The following is a 19,273-nucleotide window of genomic DNA, read 5'->3' as shown; positions in this document are numbered from 1 at the left end:
TCCGTTCTTAATGAGCAAGATGTTCTAAAAGGAATCCCCATGCAAAATTTGAGACCCCTAGCACGTATAGTTTCTGAGATTTCGTGATGAGTCGGTTAGTCAGTGACCTATCGCTTTTATACATATACATGGTGGAAACAATAAGTGATCTCACTCGATTGTTTCTAAACTATACCAGATATCGAAAAACTGGTTACTGATCCTGAAAGTGCTTCACGAGCTCTTTTAAATGGTACCAATAACAGGTTACAGAATAAACGGGATCTATCCGAAAATCTAATGTTTCCAGCTTCCATACTAAATGTATGAAAACCACTCAATATTAAAAGTGTAATTTTTTTAAAACTTAAAATAAACTCGTAAATTGCATTCTTATTTAAAATAATTTATGGAAAACATTAGTTTTAGGCTTTATTTGCTATAAAATTTGCTATAATATTATCAAGAGATGAGTGCCATATCTATGATAGTATTAAATGTATGGAAGATGGAAACATTGATTTTTTAGATAGATCCAGTTTATTCTGGAACTTAATATTAATACCATTGGATAGAGCTCGTAAAGCACTTTTAGGATCAGTAACCAGTTTTACGATATCTTTTGTAGTTTTTAATATTATGAGGCTGTACCAAATGACGTATGGAAGCCGGAAACATTGAATTTTCGGATAGATCCAGTTTATTCTTTAACCTACTATTGGTACCGTTTGATAGAGCTCATGAAGCATTTTCAGGATCAGTAACTAGTTTTTTGATATCTTGTATAGTTTAGAAATAATCGAGTGAGATCACTTATCGTTTCCACCCTGTAGATAGAAGATGTAAATATTTATGAGGATGAATGGATGGATGTTACTTTCACGGTTAAGCCACTGAACCAATTCAGATGAGGTATACTAATGTAGAGACAGTTTGAGATCCAGGAATATCATGGGATAATTTTTGTCTCGGATTTTGGAAGAGGATACCTACGCACGCGTCAAATAATTTCTGTGACAGAAAGGAATTCTCACGGGGAAAAAGCTTGAGTTTTCAACACTACGAGTATAAAGTATTAGTTAAAATTTTAAGAAGGATTATAAGCAAATTACCGCCTCTAAAATCTTTAATTGGGTTGATTAAAATGTAAATCGATTGTTTAGCGTTTACACTCATCCATCTAGTCCCTAAATAAACCAAATCAAACCATTCTAAACCATGAACATCCTAAACACACAATAAAGGTTTCCCCATTTGCCTAAAAGATCCGTTATTATTTATTGCTGTCCTATTTTGGCCCAGCCGATCTGTAATAGGTAATATAGCTCCCATTTGAGTCCGATCAATATAACACTGACAAAAGTATCAACTGGCGCGAACTGGGCATTTTTTGGCGCATGCGTGAACTGTGTTGCCATGTTGGAGCGTTGAAAATGTTACAAGGAGTGTAGTTTTGTAAGAGAATGGAAAAAGGACTTGTTTTTGAAAAGACATTTTTTTATTTAGGCTTATTAGTAGTTACTGAAGTAAAACAGTGCAGGCTGAATTCAAAACGTGATCTTGCTTTATTCTTTTGTTATTAAAGTAATGTAATTTCTTTATTAAAAATCTACTTTTGTTTCATGTGTATTTAGTTCTGCATAAAATGTACACTATGTTTATTTTAAAACCAATTGCTTGCTATTAAGGAGGTTCGTTCGAGCGATACAGATACTTTTCAACTAAATTAAAAAAAAACTTAAAACTTACATACAACATTGCTTATTTACTTAAATATACTTTAACGTTTAATTTAATACGTTTAAGGTAAAGTGTATTTAAAAAATCTAAATAATCAACAAGTTACTAATACAGTCCAATTTCAAAATCAAATGCTGACAACATTCAGTCGAAACGTCAAAACCATGAATCTGGAGCGAATATTCCGCGTAAATAATCGAATTTCCTTAAAATTATGAATGAAACCCTCAAAATTAAATGGAAAATAACATCTTAAATAATAGTTCTATGATCGTTCCAGAAAAAACATAAGCTTTAGTCATGTTAACGTGTTAATATATGAAAAAATATGTGTTCTGCACACTCGCTTAGCAAAATAAAAATACATGTGTTTTATGAAATACTCATTTTGATATTGTTATATTAGGTGTTAGATTGTTACCGAATTTAGTCTTCCGTGTAGTTTCACATATCGTTGGCTAGTTGTCTTATCAAATAGTTGTGTAAAGGTTGTGCTATATAAAATTGAAGAAATAACACTTACGTTGAAAGGTATGTCGTAGTTTAAAGTTGTAAATATCGAACATTAAAGTAATTGTTAATATGCATGCATTTTCACTATACGATTGCAAAGATCGAAAACAACCAGACTCTACATTTTTAAACTACAAAAATTACGTTAGTTAAGCACTCTTTGTATTTTATATTTTTACGATTACGTAAAATAATAATTCGTAATTAATCAAAACTCACTTTATAATTTTAGTATTTAAGTTTTATGGGGCTTCATACATTGGGAAATGTAGCTTTATTTCAATAATTTGCTATCAAACAGTGAGAATAAAATAAATATTAATTTAAAACATCCTAGAAATTCGTAGAACGAAAAATACAAGTCGATAAGGCCGCGAGCACGTTAGCTTTTAAAATAAAAATATCCAAAATGTTTGTAGTAGTAAACAAACAAGCAGGTATTTCATCATCATCATTTCAGCCATAGAACGTCCACTTCTGAACAAAGCCCTACCTCAAGAAAACGTTGAAACTTCTCAATTATTCAAAGCTCTATAAATAGGGTATCAAATTGGAAACTTAAGTCCTCTAACAACCCTTCCAAACTTTGTTATTTCAGCCGTTTTCAGGCAAGCTTCTTTAATTACTTAGTTAAACCTTGAAATATTAAATTGATCTGCAATTTCAGAATACCCATTTCAGTTCATTAATTTTGAGAAAGCCCAAGTTTCAGAATCTGGCGAATTTTTAATACCTTCTTCACTAACGACCTACCCAGACGGAGGCCTTCGTTTCCATGGCAACACTTAGTTATTATCCTTTGAAATACGGCACCAATTATTTTGTGACATAAAATACGATACGCATATCCAAGGACACGTTCAGGTTGTATGTTTATAGCGTGGCCCGTGGGGTCACGTTTTAGATCTGGAATATTTGGCGTACAAATTACAAGTCGTAGTTATACGAAATTGCGCGTAAAAATATTTCATAAAATAATTTATTCTCGGTGAGTTGGCAAAGAGGCCTATAGGTCCCAAAATTTCAATTTTAGCATCACTCCAATGACTCAAAACAATAATGTAGCGCAATGTTGAGGTGAAGCAGCGCAAGAAACTGACACTGATAAGCTTCTTTTTTGAAAAATACACGAAAAACGTACACCAAAGTAATTCTTTATAGCCTTTGTCCAGCAGTGGACGTCATTTAGCCGCAATTATGAACGAACTAGGGGCTTAGTGTGGGTTTACATCAAATGTCTTCGCTAGCGACTGTGTAAAAAATACATTAAATGTATGACGGATTGTACAAATGTACAGCGTCCCTAGCGGATAATTTTAAGAACTAAAATCTTCATAGATTTTCTTGACGTAGGTCGCTAGCTACGACGTTCAATGCAAACTCGCACTAGGCACAATGATAGGCCCCAAAAATACCAACCGAGTAAAGGTTCATAAAGGCTACCTTTTGGCTAGTCTACTGGACAGCGCAGCCTGGGGAGTGTAGGCTAAATACTCCTTGCGTCTGGTGTAGAGGGTTGAAGAGAACTAAGGGACCTGATGATTATTTATTTTAAATGTTTTTGTTACAGAATACATCATGAGGTACAAGAGACGCACCTCCCAAGCGACGAGGGGATCACGGCACTCCGACAAGAAGTACACCATCCGTAAGTTTACAAGCTTTTAATTTTTGTTTAATAAAATAATGGCCTTATTGTAGCTGTGATAAAGTAGACTTTGAAAAATCTCCTATGCTTAGTGAAATTTCTTAATATACTACATGGCAAGTAAAAATGGTTATGGTTTCTCTATAAATCATGTTTACCTGCAAACATATTATCGTTAACATTTGAAAGAGCAATTTCTCTACTTTAAGTTGGGTTGTAGAGATCCGTTTCCTTTTCAATCAACTTTATAAGTAACATTAATTTTATAGTTGCTTGGAAATTAATGAATAGTTTTAATCAAGCGTAACTCATAGACTTCCATTACGATAGAAAATCCTGTAAAATACGTCCTACTTGTACCATTTAAAGACAAGTTTATTAATAAATTAAAGCTTTAATATTGAATTAAACCGAATTTGTTTATCCCTTCTAAACAACCTTATTTGTGTACGACATTGCTTAAGTCACCAAGTTGGAATATTACATTTCTGTGTGGGCTGCTAAGTTAGTTCATAGCTGTGCCAAATTGAAATTGGTTCAGCCTTTGCGATTCCCGACAAACACAATTTGAATTAATAGCATTAGTTGTAGTTCCAGACTAGTTAGGCATGATAGAGGCAACAGAATCTAGCTCGAAATTTATTAAAATTCACAGTGATTTACTTAAAACTTGATTGATTTAAAATTGTTGTGAATTTTCATATTTTATGTGAAACGCGCGCGGCTTAGACAATGTCAATACGATAAGCCCATCTAATAATAGTAAAGTCTGTAACCTCTATAAACTACACTCTAAAGTTTAAATAAATTCACGAAGGATTAGGAGACAGCCTATTTTTGCTTTCATAATATTAGTAAGTATAGACAATATCTTAACGTTTTTTTTTTCGTTTTTTAATTGTGATGGTGTTTTTTTGTTTGTTTAGTTGTTTACTCTTTTATGTTTGCCTTGTTTTTCTTCTTCTCTTCCTGTCCATTGCGCCCCCTTGCTGACAACAGAGGGTCCCCACTGAAAATCAGTTTCGAGACAAGCCCTGGCGCGGTCTTGATGTGTGCTGATGGTGCCTTTTTGTCAGAGGGGCACAAGCAGCTATCTGTCCATTTGTGTATCTCTTTCATTATGTACCTATGTCTTGCCTGCTTGTATGTCTTTCTTTCAAATAAAAACTATTCTGTTCTATTCTATTAACGTGATCGCGAAACTAAATTATACCTACTAACACTCAGGTTATGTAATATGAACTATAATATTGCCAAATAAATAATTTAATCATCCACGAGTAGTTCCAATTTAATAGAGACTCGAGCGAGTCAGAAACCTTAAGTAGTTATTATATTGATATTGTATGTAAGATTATACTCCGTATTACGAGTTCTCACATCAAATATCAATATTGGTAATATAATAATCATTCAGCTATGTACTTAATCCGCCACAATAGAGTTTGGCAACCAATAGGGCAGATTATCATCAAAGCCATAATTTTTATCTTAGTAATTTGATTTATTACTAGCGGCCGCCCGCGACTTCGTACGCGTGGATCCCGTTTTAACCCCTTTATCTATCTTACGCGGTTTAGATTTTTTCATACAAATGTTTTTTCCCGCTAACTCCCGTTCCCGTGGGAATTTTGCAATTTCCTGTTGTAACTAAGCTTTAAGTTTACTAAGGTACCTGCATGCCAAATTTCAAGCGTCTAACTTAAGCGGTCTAGATTTTTCATACAAAAGGATTTTCTCGCTAATTCCCGTTCCCGCAGGTTATCATCAAAGCCATAATTTTTACCTTAGTAATTTGATTTAGGATAATTCGCGGTTTTTGTCGATATTGTTTTGGATCTGGCCACGAGACTTGTCCCAGAAGAATAAAAAACAGATTTAATACCACACAAAATTTGACAATCATATTTTATGAGGTTACAACAGTTGGAAATCCGACCTAAGATCATTATCTATACTAATCAATACTAATATTATAAAGCTGAAGAGTTTGTTTGTTTGTTTACTTGAACGCGCTAATCTCCGGAACTACTGGTCCGATTTGAAAAATTCTTTTAGTGTTAGATAGCCCATTTATCGAGGAAGGCTATAAGGCTATACAACATCACGCTACGATCAATAGGAGCAGAGCAACAATGAAAAATGTGGCGAAAACGGGTTTTCACGCGTACGAAATCGCGGGCACAGCTAGTTTATTAAAAAAACCATTTACAACCCTGAGATCTTGAAGCCACGAGTGAACAGGCATCTCCTAGGTAAGCTTACTCCACCATAGATCGCATCTGCACCACCCAGGGTGAGATTGTAACAAAGAAAGAAAGAAAGAAAGAAAGAAAGAAAGAAAGAAAGAAAGAAAGAAAGAAAGAAAGAAAGACACATTTATTACAATGGACATCACACAAATACAGGCAATTACATAGACATGACAGTGGCACATAATAATGGAAGAAGAAAAAATAAAAACAAGAGTAAACTGAGCAGTGCCACCCATCCACCAACAAGATGCCCACTGCAACGGGACCCCACTCAGCATATGCAAAGAGCATGCCCATGCTTTAAAAATCGTAATTTACAGATCGTCTCACTTCTTGACCAAATGTTTGTATGCCCAAGATCCCTGGCAAACTTTAAGACATCTGGGCCATGTGCCAGACCCTTTATAGCGTCTATGGGAATAAGTAGTCTATGGTTTGCAATAAACAACATTTATGTTCAAAAGCATGGCGTCGGAATGGCGGGAGGACACTGGACGGTGAGCGGTCAAGCAGAAATCATGGGCCATATAACTTGATGGTGTCTTTGTGTTGCCATTGGCGGGCTGTTATTTTTAAAAGCATACTAGTAGTATTTCTTTAAATAGGTTGAATTTATGTAGCGGTAGGCTCAAAATACTGATTTGGTGCTGGCATGGCGGACTTGATACCGTCTATATCCATCAGAAATAATGTAGAATAGACATGTTGACACCACCAATCAAAATTGACGTACTTTTTAAAACTGTCAAAACGAAAATCTCCCATAGATTTTGTATGGCACTACAAGCAAGTGACGTCACTATTTTGTCAACTCAAATAAACTACTTTTTTCAATTACAATGCGACCAAAAATCGTAATTTACAGGTAATTTAAAATTAATTATGTTATTAAGACCAGAATGAAGTGTCTTTTTAGAAAAGTTGTGATTTTGAATTATTGGAGAATGGTGTCAAACTGTCCATTCCAAAGGCGAAAGAATTTTTAAAAGTCTAGTAGGTAGTTACAGTGCGCGTGATCGCACAAGGTGACACACTAACCAATCACAGAGCTATATTCAACGCAGTGCGTTCGATTTGCTACTTCAATTAAGCAAGCATCGTTTGCGAATACGGGCGTTATACTTGGCACAATGCTAAGACTAGAATTAAGTGGGCATTTGTTATTATTTAATAATATTACGGATTGGCACAATACCTAGGCGTTTTACAAGCACTTAAAGTAAACCACAGCCACTTTATTACCTATTTCAGTCACTAAAGCCCTTGTCACAAAAACCACAACCTTATTGTTAGAGTTTATAACAACGTAACTCATACTTTACATCTAGTTACTTATTATGTAAAGATAGATATTTGTTACTGTAATATTATGTATAAAACGCATAGTAAAACCCATGGGAAGATTGTCGTTTTTCCACACAACATTTTTTGAATGCAAAGAACTATGCATTTCCTACAGCAGTTCCTAATTAAGGTACCTACTTTGTTTAACCCTTAAGCTTAAAAAGACTATAATAATTCGGGTGAGTAGTTAAATCTTCAACAATCTCTCCAGTGTGATAGGACCTTTACTTGTTTACAAAAGTAACGTTCCAGAACTTGGAAGTTATTTATCGTCACGACACAGATTTTCACGCCGGGAACTTTTAATTTTGGAGAAAGCTTTGTGCTCGTTACTCGAAACTTTGTTCATCTGAACTTTATGATTTTGACGAAAACAATTTTTTATCAAATAACACGCTATTTTTTTCTAATAATCTTATATTTAGGACTAAAGATATAAAAGAAATCAGATTTAATCTTGACATAGAAGGAACTAATTTAAAATTTTCTCACAATTAAGAATATTTTGCTGTTGCAACCTTTTCTGGTTCAAACTATCAACCCCCCATTCACTATTTACTATACTGAACAGCAACTTTAAAATACTATCAATAAAATAATAATCAACTATCAACAATAATAAATGAATTCCCATAAATAGTTACACACGCGTTGAAAACACTTCCTTACTAAACGTTACTTTAAAGTTATACTAGTGTTCAACGCGCGTGTAATTTTTATTAGTAGGTAAGGGTTACTATTTAAATCAGGTTTTGAAGAAGCAGCAATTAAGAAGAATATTGTTAAATCTTACAATTTTAAAGCAAAATACCTCGGCATTAAACTGGGATGTAAAAGGTAGCCCATTAAACGCTTCTACTAATCCGGAAAACAAATTTTGTTTTCCGGATTAGTAGAAGCGTTTCCGCGAGACCTTTAAGTCCTTAATGCATTATAAAATATACGACTATTAGTAACTTGTGAACAAAACAAAGGAGTTTTACTGCTGTTTATAATGTTTTTTTTTCTCTTTTTAGCAAGTTCGCTATTTCGCTTGCTTCGCTATAATCCGAGAAAAAATACTTTTTGTAACATTTAAGTTAGCACGTAGTAATCTATACTTATTTATTGTAGTATCCATTTAGTTTTTCAAATAATTCAAATTCAAATAATTTATTTGTGAAACACAGGTACCTAAGGAGTATGATGTACAAACAAAAGATGTGTTCAAGCCGTGATCAGCCTTGTCGGCATACAAATTAATGTTAAAGCGTGATTAAAAGTATATTATGTTAAAAGAACAGTAATATAGTGAGGAAATTAAATGTCAAAATCATAAATGTCAGTAAAATAAATTGTAAGATCAAAATAAATTAATGCAGGGCAGTCAATCGGATATTAGAGTCAATATTAGATTAAATCAAAGTAGTGTAGAACATATTAAACATGCTAGGATTGTAAAGTTACCTATACCAAATTCATTTCAGTTCACAAAACTAAACCCTTTAACCTCTGCAAAACCGCTAGCGGCGCACAAAATGCCAAACATTCGGTTCATTCGATCTAATCGACCTTTGTAAATGTACTTTTACTACGACACTCCGTGATATCTGGATTGGATCGGATCCAAATATTTCCAGTCTGCACGGCGCCTGGGGATGTGAAATAGCAATAACGCGGGAGTTTGTTAGTCGCTCTGCGTTTTTGCAGGCGTCCTGCATGCTGAGTGGACTGTTTTTAGTTGTGCAAATAACTGGTAAAGAAATTTACGATCGATTATCGACTTACTTTAGTTTTTGCCGGAATTTAAGATATTATAATGTAACAATTTTTTGGATAACTTTGTAGACTGCGTGGCGCCTGGAGACATGTAATAGCAATGACATTGAAGTATGTTAGTCACTTTAGGTTTTTGTGTAAGTTGTGCTGCATGGAAATTTGTGCCAACAATGAATGCTTGCGATAAATATAAACGTTCAATATTAATAACTTGCTTTCTGAATGGAATTTGTATGGAAAATTCAAAAATATTTTCTTCTTAAACCACAAAAAAATAACTTTCAAACCACTTTGTCCTTCTTGAACTAAAAGCATTTACCTAAGGATAGATTAAAGACTTTTACTAACATTATGAAAATGGACAGAAAATTATCTTTTCATATTGAAATCCTATCGTCAAAATTCCAAAAATCAACACGAATTACTTAATTAAGTATCTACCTTACTCTTATCTTCCCAAGTCAGGCAGACTTAGGCCATTATTGGAAACGACTTCAAGTTTAAGACGATGTCGGTGCTATATTGCTATCTTAACGGTTAAGCGATATAAATGCGCCGTCTAAGAAGCGCCTACAGACATGACAAGGCAACATCATTGAAGCGACATTGCTATTATAATTTTGTAGGCACTCTTACGTTGAAGTGCTGTTTCGTGTTTTGGGAAACGAATTCGTTCGTGAAACTCTTGTTTTACGTTGAGATATTATTATCTATACTTAACACCAATACATTCTGAGTTTTTATGTATTACCATACTCATTCTACAAAAGAATAATATAACTAGACTATGTAACTTTCTATAGATTTAGTAGTTGTAGAGTTACTTGAGTCACATTAAACTAATTTATAACATTAGAGTAGATTTTTGAGGAACTAATAAATTTTATTCTTGATATACAGCTTTGTTACAAATAATACTATTACTCGTACATAAACCTTTCATATTTGTAAAACCAATAATTCTACGAAAGCAGTATTAGGTATTAAGAGGTAGTTTTAGCAAATAAATCGACTAGTAGTATTTCTCACGAATCTTATAAATAGGTACTTAAATCCTCTTTAGAGTGGTAGAATTTCATATTTCTATAGCAAAACATCAAAGAGGAACATATCAAAGTAGGGTAGTTAATATAAAAATCTCTTCAAGATAAGGAATAAGGAAAATGTCAAAAGATATACTTTTGAACATACTGATCTATACAAATACCTTATAGCAAAATCATTTCTGTTTCGTTTCCACGCCTCAATCACTGAAAAAATATTTAATGAAGTTTGGTAGAGAAATACATAATCTTTTTGGTAAATCTTTAAATAATTAATGAATCTTTGAGAACCTAGCTACGTTTAAAAAACACGTTTTCTTTGTGGCTTCGCACGCTTTCAGTTTGGTCTATTTAGGATAAATAACTCATAATTACATAAATAAGAATGGAACAATTAAGGCGGTCTAATCTAAATAATATTTGAGAAAGCTAAAAATGATAACTAATACTTATTCGCTTTAAAGAAAAAAAGTCAAAAAAAGACTTGCAATGCTTAATCTCTTCAGTAAGCTCAATTTTTTAGTAATTGTGCAGGCATTACTTAATAAATTATCGTTTTCTTTTTTAATGCAAGAACAAGGCAGGTGATTGAGCGCAATCACACCCTGATATTATGTGAGATGCTTAAGAAGTCCTTTTTTTTGTTTATCTGTGTGTCAAGTAATTTTGCTCAACGAATTTTCCGTATCACGGTACGTAATCGCTATCTCACTCTGCAGAGATTGTTTTCTCTAATACAAAACAGTTTTCTAAGAAAACACGGCCCATTTGCTGTACTTTGTATTAAAACTTCCCCTGCCTACGGTGAGCAACTTAAAATACAAGTAGAGTTTGTTATTTTTCACTCGATTAAGTATCCTTTTTCTTTTAACTTGAAAGAGGGCTCAAGAAACTGGGGTCTGACAGAATAAAGGGTGTAAGTAATGCATTACAAAGCCTGAACACATCAACGGAGTTAGCGTGGGAAGAATACAGGGTGTAAATAATGACTTATAAAACCTGAAACTATATTTTATACAACGGAGTTGAGTGGGAAATAACTAATTACTTAGACAAACAGTGGTGACAGAGTTTTTGATTTTGAATGAACACGCTTTAAAACAGTGTTCTGATTCAGTTAAATAATGAATAATTAATTGGGAAATTAATGCCCGTTTTCACCATCAATCTCTAATTTTTAAGTGACCCTTATTGTGGTACCACATAACAGGCATTTTATTTTCATAGGCGTCACTGTTAAGTGACGCCTATGAAAATAAAATGCCTAATTAATAAATAATCCCTAATTGTTAAATTAGGGATTGATGGTTAAAACGGGCATTTGGGATTTATTTTCTTGGGGCTCTATCCTGACCGTATAGACCGTAATGTAAATAATGCCTTTCAACCATGTTCCGCTTCCAAGTATTAGAATAAAGGGCCTTATTTTCTTAGGAGTAAGGTCTACTTAACTGCATATCCTGAATTCCTGAGAAATGTAGACAATGCCTCCAACCACAGCTCCTCGTCCATACAATATGTTTCCAAGTGCTTCCTCGTGCCTACAAATTCCTAAAATATGAAAATATCTACCCTGTTTGAGCATAATGCGAAATCCTATTCCAAGCAAGAACGTGTACAGACAACAGCATAAGTTGTTTCTTATGTAGTTGCAAATAGGGGATATTTTACATTAAAACGTATACTGGTGTACTGTACCACAGAAAGCCAAAAGCAATTTCGGAAAGTGCGCACCGATTCTCGCTCAAAATTGAAATTTCTTGCGGGCATTTAGAGCCAAAGCTCACGATGCGTTGCAGCGCCGCGCCGCAATGATTTCGCCGTATCGCGTCGACGTCGCACCGCTCTTGTGCCCGCTACAGATATTTCTATGCAAGACCACAGAATAATAATAAGTACTACGTACAGAAGTTTTACTTCGCGAAGGTATTTAAAAAAATTTATGCTCAATGTCATTAACAATATGGTGTACCTAATTTAGCCTGTCTCAAGAGTCAAGCACCATTTTGTTGACAAACGTCGGTGATCGGCACTGCGCCGAAGCTATAGGGCTGACTTCGGTAAAATGATGTGACGTGAGGTGCCAAACTGCGGGAAATGGCGGAGGAAATACATAATTTAACATGAATTATCAATTTATCATGAATAATATTAACTACTTATTTACCTCTCAGTGTCTTGAGGCAACTTAAAAAAGTACATTCTGTGTTTTTATTATTATTTAGGCAGTTAAATACTGCACAGTATTTAGTACACCATTTTCTTTATTTTCTTCCATCATACACAAGAATACGCATGCGTGAGCCAATGTTCGCTCGTATGTGAGGCCTTGTCGAATAGTATCCTGTAGGTGGGCCATCGTACGTGTTTTGTTTTCGATGTAAACTCGCGGAGATGAACAGGCCTGGTAAGACGATGACGACGCAGCTACGCCGCTCCGGCGTCGCACCGTCGAAACGCATCGTGTGCTTTGGCCTTTATTTGGCACGAAAAATTCCTTTTTTTCACGAAACACAACTGTTTTCCCGTTAGCCATTTCACGAGCATAACTGCTTTTGATGTTTGTGAAAGAAAATCACGAAAATTCTCCGTGGAACAAGTTTAGCACGGGTCTGTTTTATACGAATTTAATTACGGAAAAGTCAGAAAGCATGCACGACGGCACATTTAGGTAAATATTTTGGCATCGTGATCTTGCTTCAAAAATATAAAAATGTAATGTGGTGCTGGTAGAATAGAATAGAACCAACTCACTTGTGGGTGTCTTAAGAAGGAGACTAAGAGACAAATATTATGCGAACTTGAGGCATTCCATATCCGTCTGGCCAGTTTGGGTAGTGTAGACCAAATCCTCCATTTGCTTCTGGTAAATTAGAGAGGGTGTGTTCCTGTAGTAGAGACCAAATGAACTGAATTCATATGGCATTAAAAATTAAATAAATAAATTATGAATGTGCTGGCATTTTACAACTTGGAATTATTATGAGAATAGGTAGAGCTCATACTTTGATGTAAACTCATACTAAATAGGCCTTCTGATAGATAGCTGACGTAAAATACTGTTTAGTTTTGACTGTCTTAGGATTACGCTTTAGCCTAGGCGCAGACCACCGACTTTTGGTTGGCCGATAGTTGGGCCCGATTCTAATTTGTATGAAGAATCGGCCGATACCAAATCGGTGTAATGTGCGCACTTTCATACATCTCCCTACTGATCAACAGCCCGATCCAACTATCGGTCAACTAAAAATCGGTGGTCTGCGCCTAGACTTACTGGCTCTCTACTGGCTACTTCGACGAATTGTATGACTTACAAGGAGGCTTACCTCATTATTATAGAGTTCTCATTCATGCAAAACAAAACAGAGGTCTCTATCTTAAAAAGGCTACCTTCTCTGAAAACGCTGAAATCTTTGAACTTATAATTTGATGTATTCAAATTTTACTTGACACAACTTAATATTGTCACTAACTTGATATTCCTGGAGCTTCCAGAAGTTGCTACTTTAAACAAAAGCATTTGTCGGGCGCCCTCTGGCAACATTGGTAGAGTTACTCGTTCATTAAAAGTTGGTTCAATGAACTGGCCCTTACCACGGCAAAAATTAGCTGTTTTTTAAGAAATAGAGGAAGAAAAAAGTTAGACTCAAAAAATAAAAAAATCATAAAAGAAGATCGAACTTGACACATGACACTTAGCGAGCTATGGAATGGTCGACCCTGGGTTAGGGTTTGCGGATACCCCGTCCTTTTCAGGACGGAGCAGTGCCCTTTTTAGGGCGTCGGGAGACCCACAAACCACCCTGTCCCCCGGCAGTGGTAACGGTGCGCAAAGCATTCCTTCCGCGACAAAAAAAAGACATTTAGTTCAAGAAATAAAGAGAACTCCAAATTAGTGAAAGTAGTCCCAAACTATAGCAAACTAATTTGGTACCTAGTGAATAGGTCATAATTATTTATCACAGAAAGGTGAAGATAAGTTGACCGGTTCAGGAGAGAAGACCATGTCTTAACTAACGTACTGTAGGACGAACTCTAATTGATGGACCTTCGTTCGTTTCAGCCAAATGACGTCCACTGCTGGACAAAGGCCTCCCCCAAGGTTTTCCACAATGAACGGTCCTGCGTTGCCCGCATCCAGGTTCTTCCCGCGACCTTTACCAGATCGTCGGTCCACTTAGTAGGAGGCCTGCCCATGCTACGTCTTCCAGCCCGTGGTCGCCACTTTGATGGACCTATAAAGAAGATATCGGACACAATCTGGATAAATCAGCAGGCTCGTAGGTGGTATACCCTCGTATGTTCAGAAGCAATTAAAATGTAGATACCATGGACATAATTATAATAGACAAGATAATACATCCTATCACTTGTTTTTAACTGTTTGACTAAAATACTGACTGAAATAGGTACTTCGTCACACCCAAAGTGTCCAAGAAGTTAACAACACCTTTATATTCCAATTGTCAAAGACATGTTGTAAACGTTTTGGCTACTATGGGTGTCACGAACTACTTATTTGAAGCTGATTGCACTCTCTGAAACGTGCCGATTTATCGACCACCGCTAATTATGAAACTCGTGGTAGAGGCAACGCGATATTTCGCCCGCCATTGCTTGTTATCGAAATTTCGAACTTGCCACTCGCCATTTTGCAAAGTTGCAAAAGTGACAAGAACCACTTTTAATAACTTCGTAGGGGCAACTTTGTAAACAATCGGGTATAAGTATACAAGTATACATTTTGTGAAAGCAAAAGTTGGTTTTTGTTGAAGTCTGAACGCTTTGTTCGTCCATAGTTGAAACTTGAGACGTGTCTGATTTGGAAGAGTGGTTTTATTAATTTTACAGTCAAAAACTTTGAAGAGTTTGAACGATGTTAGTTGCTTAGAAAATACGATCAATTAATAGTATTCTCTTTAGTTTTTTTGTGATCAACCTCAGGCAATGTTCAGCGGTTAGGTATGTATTTTCAATAAAAATAAAAAAACAAATGGTAATGGTGACGGAGTTTTTTTTAAGCTGTGTAGTTCCCTATCTAAATAGTTACTCGTAAGTCGTAAAAACATCAAAATAATTTGATAAAGTTAGCGATTGAAATCTAAATTATGTTAAACGTGTCTCTTTTATTTTATTGCTCTTGACACAAAAGATTAATACCAACTTATAAAATAAAGCAAAACTAATTATAAAATACAACCCAACTTTAAATCAAACTGCTCAAACACACATTAAAACAATTTATGTTATAAGTTTTAAAATATTTGAAAAGTTGAACCTTAAATCACTGCAAGTTTCCGATATTATTTCAGATTTACACCCTTATTATGACATACGGCTTTTGGCATATACTTCGTAGGCTAGAATATTAATCCAATTATTGTAATTGATCCAATTGATCGCATTAATATGACTACGTATATTTAAAAAACTGTAAACACTTGAAAAGGAGGTTGACAATAGTAAATGAGTTTCTTGCGCTGCTTCTTCTCAGCACTGGCCCATTTTTGTCCTGAAGCAGTGGTAGGGTTAATACTGGGATCTGTAAAAGTGGTAAAAGGTTTTAAAAGCCTATTTGGTGGTAAATGAGTTTTTAGAGTTTTTTTTACAATTATCTAATTAACAGAGACTTAATTAACTCATCATCTATTACGTGAACGTTTTCTATACATATAGTTATAGGTATATCTAACGTTATGATCGACCACGAAATAAATAACTACATAGAAGAAAGACAAAAGTAACAGAAAAGCTACATTCAGATTTTCAGTCTATGCAGGAAAAATCACAAGGACATTTTACTTTACAATTTTTCAAATGAATTTACTGCAGTCGCATTTAAAATTTAACTCTTCGTGTTCCGTAGATTCCGTAATTTAAAATTTAAATCATGATTTATTCATATGAATGTTGCCGTTATTGTCGTATGCTGAAAAGTAGTGTCTTATTCGCTTTTAGCCCCAATAAATAAAAAGGAGGTAGAAAAAACTGTATTGCCCGACTGCCAAAAAATATTTCACTATTTAATAATATGTTTAAAACAAAGTCACTATCTGCTGTCTGTCCCTATGTATGCTTAGATCTTTAGAACTAACGTAACGGATTTTAATGCTTTTTTTTTTAAATAGATAGAGTGACTCAAGAGAAAGGTTTATAGGTATAAAACATGCATATAATTATAGAAGAGGAAAGCCGGGAAAATCCATTGCAACTGTGAGTAGCCGGGGCGGGCCGCTAGTTAGAAATAAATTCGATGGCTCCTACGTATACTGGCGTAAGTGAAAAAAATAGATTTTACAGGAGAGCCATTTAAGTGGCCAGACCCATATTTTTGGGTCATATCTTCTGACCTACTAAAACGAATTTAATAAAATTTCACATTTAGCCTTAACATGTAATGCTTTTGCTACTGCTGTTATCAATTTTTATATTTTTCTTATACAGGGTGTTGATTTCAATACCCGCCATATTTAGGGAGTAGATTAAGTAGCTTATTCTGATCACGAATCAGCAAAAAAACTGACTTCCAAATTTTTTATTATTATTTTTTAAATATCTACGATTTCCGTAATCGACCACTACAGTGCAGAATAGTCCCCCAACGCAAACGGCGCGCGGCGCTCACCCGGTGACCCGGGCAAGCGCTGCGCCCCCCGTCCCACGCCCCACTACCCGCGCTCGCCCATGAGTCAGTCAACTATCAGCCACAATCAGCTGTGAGTTCAAAGACGACTACTGGACAGAGCTTAATCCAAATCTACCCTAAAAATGTAATGTTGCTTACACCTTATCATGTTACGAGTTTATTTGTTGTTCTAAAAACTAATTAATTAAGTACTCTTTAATTAATAAAAAAAACCTTTTACACGAATTTGCTTCCTTCCGCAAAATAATTTTTTTTACAGAACCTACATTATTATTATTTTTTAATTAAACCATGCTTTTATGTGTGTGATAAGCTTGTACCTACTTATCATTCAAAAGTACTGTAAACAGATGACAATAATGCTCTTTCATACAGGTTCGTTATTCCTTACATTTCCAGCTCTCTACCTTAATAACTTTTACGTCTTTACGATAGTAATTAGTAAAATAAAACTTAACTTACTTAATACCGCAAACTGAACACCTAGAAATAACACACTGGCAAACTCTTGTTCCTTCACTTTCGATAGGAGATAAGACAAGATTTTGTTTTTAAACTCGATTGATTTCAGTACCTAAACAAAATTTCATATCTTAAAAGAAAATTTCATATCTTTCATTTGGAGCGGTGACTTGTAATTGAATACAATAATACCACCGCCTCGCACGCGGCACGGACATCGGGCTCGCACGGAATAGGTACTTCCCCATCTTCGTGTTTCGGGCGTCATCGGGCGGCCGGCGCTCAATCGTGGATCATCGATTTTCTCTGTTCATCAGTCCGATTTTGCTTTCCACGCAGAGAGGCCGCGCGCACGCTCCGCGAAATCTAGCTCGTATTTAGAATACCTAGTACTCAATCGCTATTTTCTTATTTCTTGCCTTGTAACTTCAACTTTTCTCTTCCTCTCTGCTTGATAACTGTTTTCTAGTACTTATTACTTCCTACTACCGTAATAACGTAATTTCATTTCTATCGGCGTTTAATTTAAATACCCTGAACGAATGTTAGTTAGGTTCAGGTTAGACTTCCATTCTTCATAACTTACATAAAATAATTCATCATCATGTTCGGGATTAGTTTAAATGAATGTAATTTCATTACACGAAATAACTACCAAATTTTATTGATATTCTTATCGTTTTAATAATAACGATTAGTAATTAAAGATCTACAAATCATTTGCATTTGAGTGTTTTGAAAGCTTGCTTTAAGAGCATTAATGATAGGACGAATCTTTAGTTCACAAAGATTAAACAAAGTATTTTTCCCGCCGCTTTTACATTCTCATTCGTTGATAGATTTCCTGTACTAAACTGACGAAATGAAACTTTTCTGATGTTAAAAATTACGTAAACTAGTTGAAAATGAAGAATAACGATAACTACCGATTCACGACGACATTCGATGGACGTATTTCATCGAATGCACTTTTCTAATTGCAAATTTGCGATTTTTGATTGTTTTCTCGTGCGGTTTTGAGTATTTAGTGTGTGAAAGTGTGATAGTGAGTGTAATAATAGTGAGTGAGTGTTAGGAAGATGCCAAACCATACGTACAGTGCTTGTGAGTACGTAAACATGGTTTACTGTTACGGGAGGGCACGTGGAAACGCATCTGAAGTCGCATCGGTGAGTAGGTACCTAGTTCTAAACTTAAAGGAATGTGTTTTTTTTAATGTAGGGAGTAAATAATCTGGTAATTTTGTGTACAAAATACTCCCGCGATTGCGGTAGGTAGTGGCGGAAAGCGCGTAGGTACGCTCCAATACACACACAATCACATAGGAAACAGCAAACTAATTTAAAACGAACTTTAACTTTAGTTAGTCAAACAAAAATACCTATTTACACTACCTATTTTACGTGGCTTCCTTCAGTAGACTATCAGACATGATAAGCGAGCGATCCGCGTAGCTCGATGGGTGCCGCAGTTGAAGCGTATTGCAGTATTACGAGCCACAGTACAGTTGATGTCGCACGGAAAATATTCGCTAAAAATTCTACTTTAGTTTGTAATTTTTTTTTGGTGGATAATGCGTTTATATAAGTCATAATAGATCACCTAAATAAATATGGCGAGGATTGAAATCAACACCCTGTATATACTCAACGTCAAATAAACCGCACCTTCCGCGACGCGAATTTTAAAGAATTTCTTCTGACACAATCATGGTGCCCCAACAATATTGATGTTATTTGAAAGTCCAATAAATATCCTTTAAGAAAAACACATTTAATTTCTTAATAAATGATTAACATATACCATAAATGTGACTTGAATAAATACCTCACTTTGGGCCCACCTCTGGGATCAATTGGACTAATATTTATGGTTATAAAACCAA

The 19,273-nt window shown here is 35.1% G+C and overlaps 1 protein-coding gene across 1 annotated transcript in view; it reads left to right on the top strand.

The window, feature by feature from the left end:
• The first annotated feature begins 1,911 nt into the window (after window positions 1–1,911).
• Window positions 1,912–19,273, top strand: part of LOC135082151 (ras-like protein family member 10B) — a 76,075-nt gene continuing 58,713 nt past the window's right edge. The window contains exons 1-2 of the mRNA XM_063976903.1: window positions 1,912–2,250; window positions 3,803–3,880. Coding sequence (XP_063832973.1) covers window positions 3,811–3,880 — 70 coding nt within the window. The 5' untranslated portion in view covers window positions 1,912–2,250; window positions 3,803–3,810. The remainder of the gene's footprint in view (window positions 2,251–3,802; window positions 3,881–19,273) is intronic.

Source organism: Ostrinia nubilalis, chromosome 21 (genome assembly GCF_963855985.1).
Source record: "Ostrinia nubilalis chromosome 21, ilOstNubi1.1, whole genome shotgun sequence".
Classification (NCBI taxonomy): domain Eukaryota; kingdom Metazoa; phylum Arthropoda; class Insecta; order Lepidoptera; family Crambidae; genus Ostrinia; species Ostrinia nubilalis.
The sequence above is the reverse complement of the archived record's forward strand: the minus strand, read 5'-3'. Positions and strand labels throughout refer to the sequence as shown.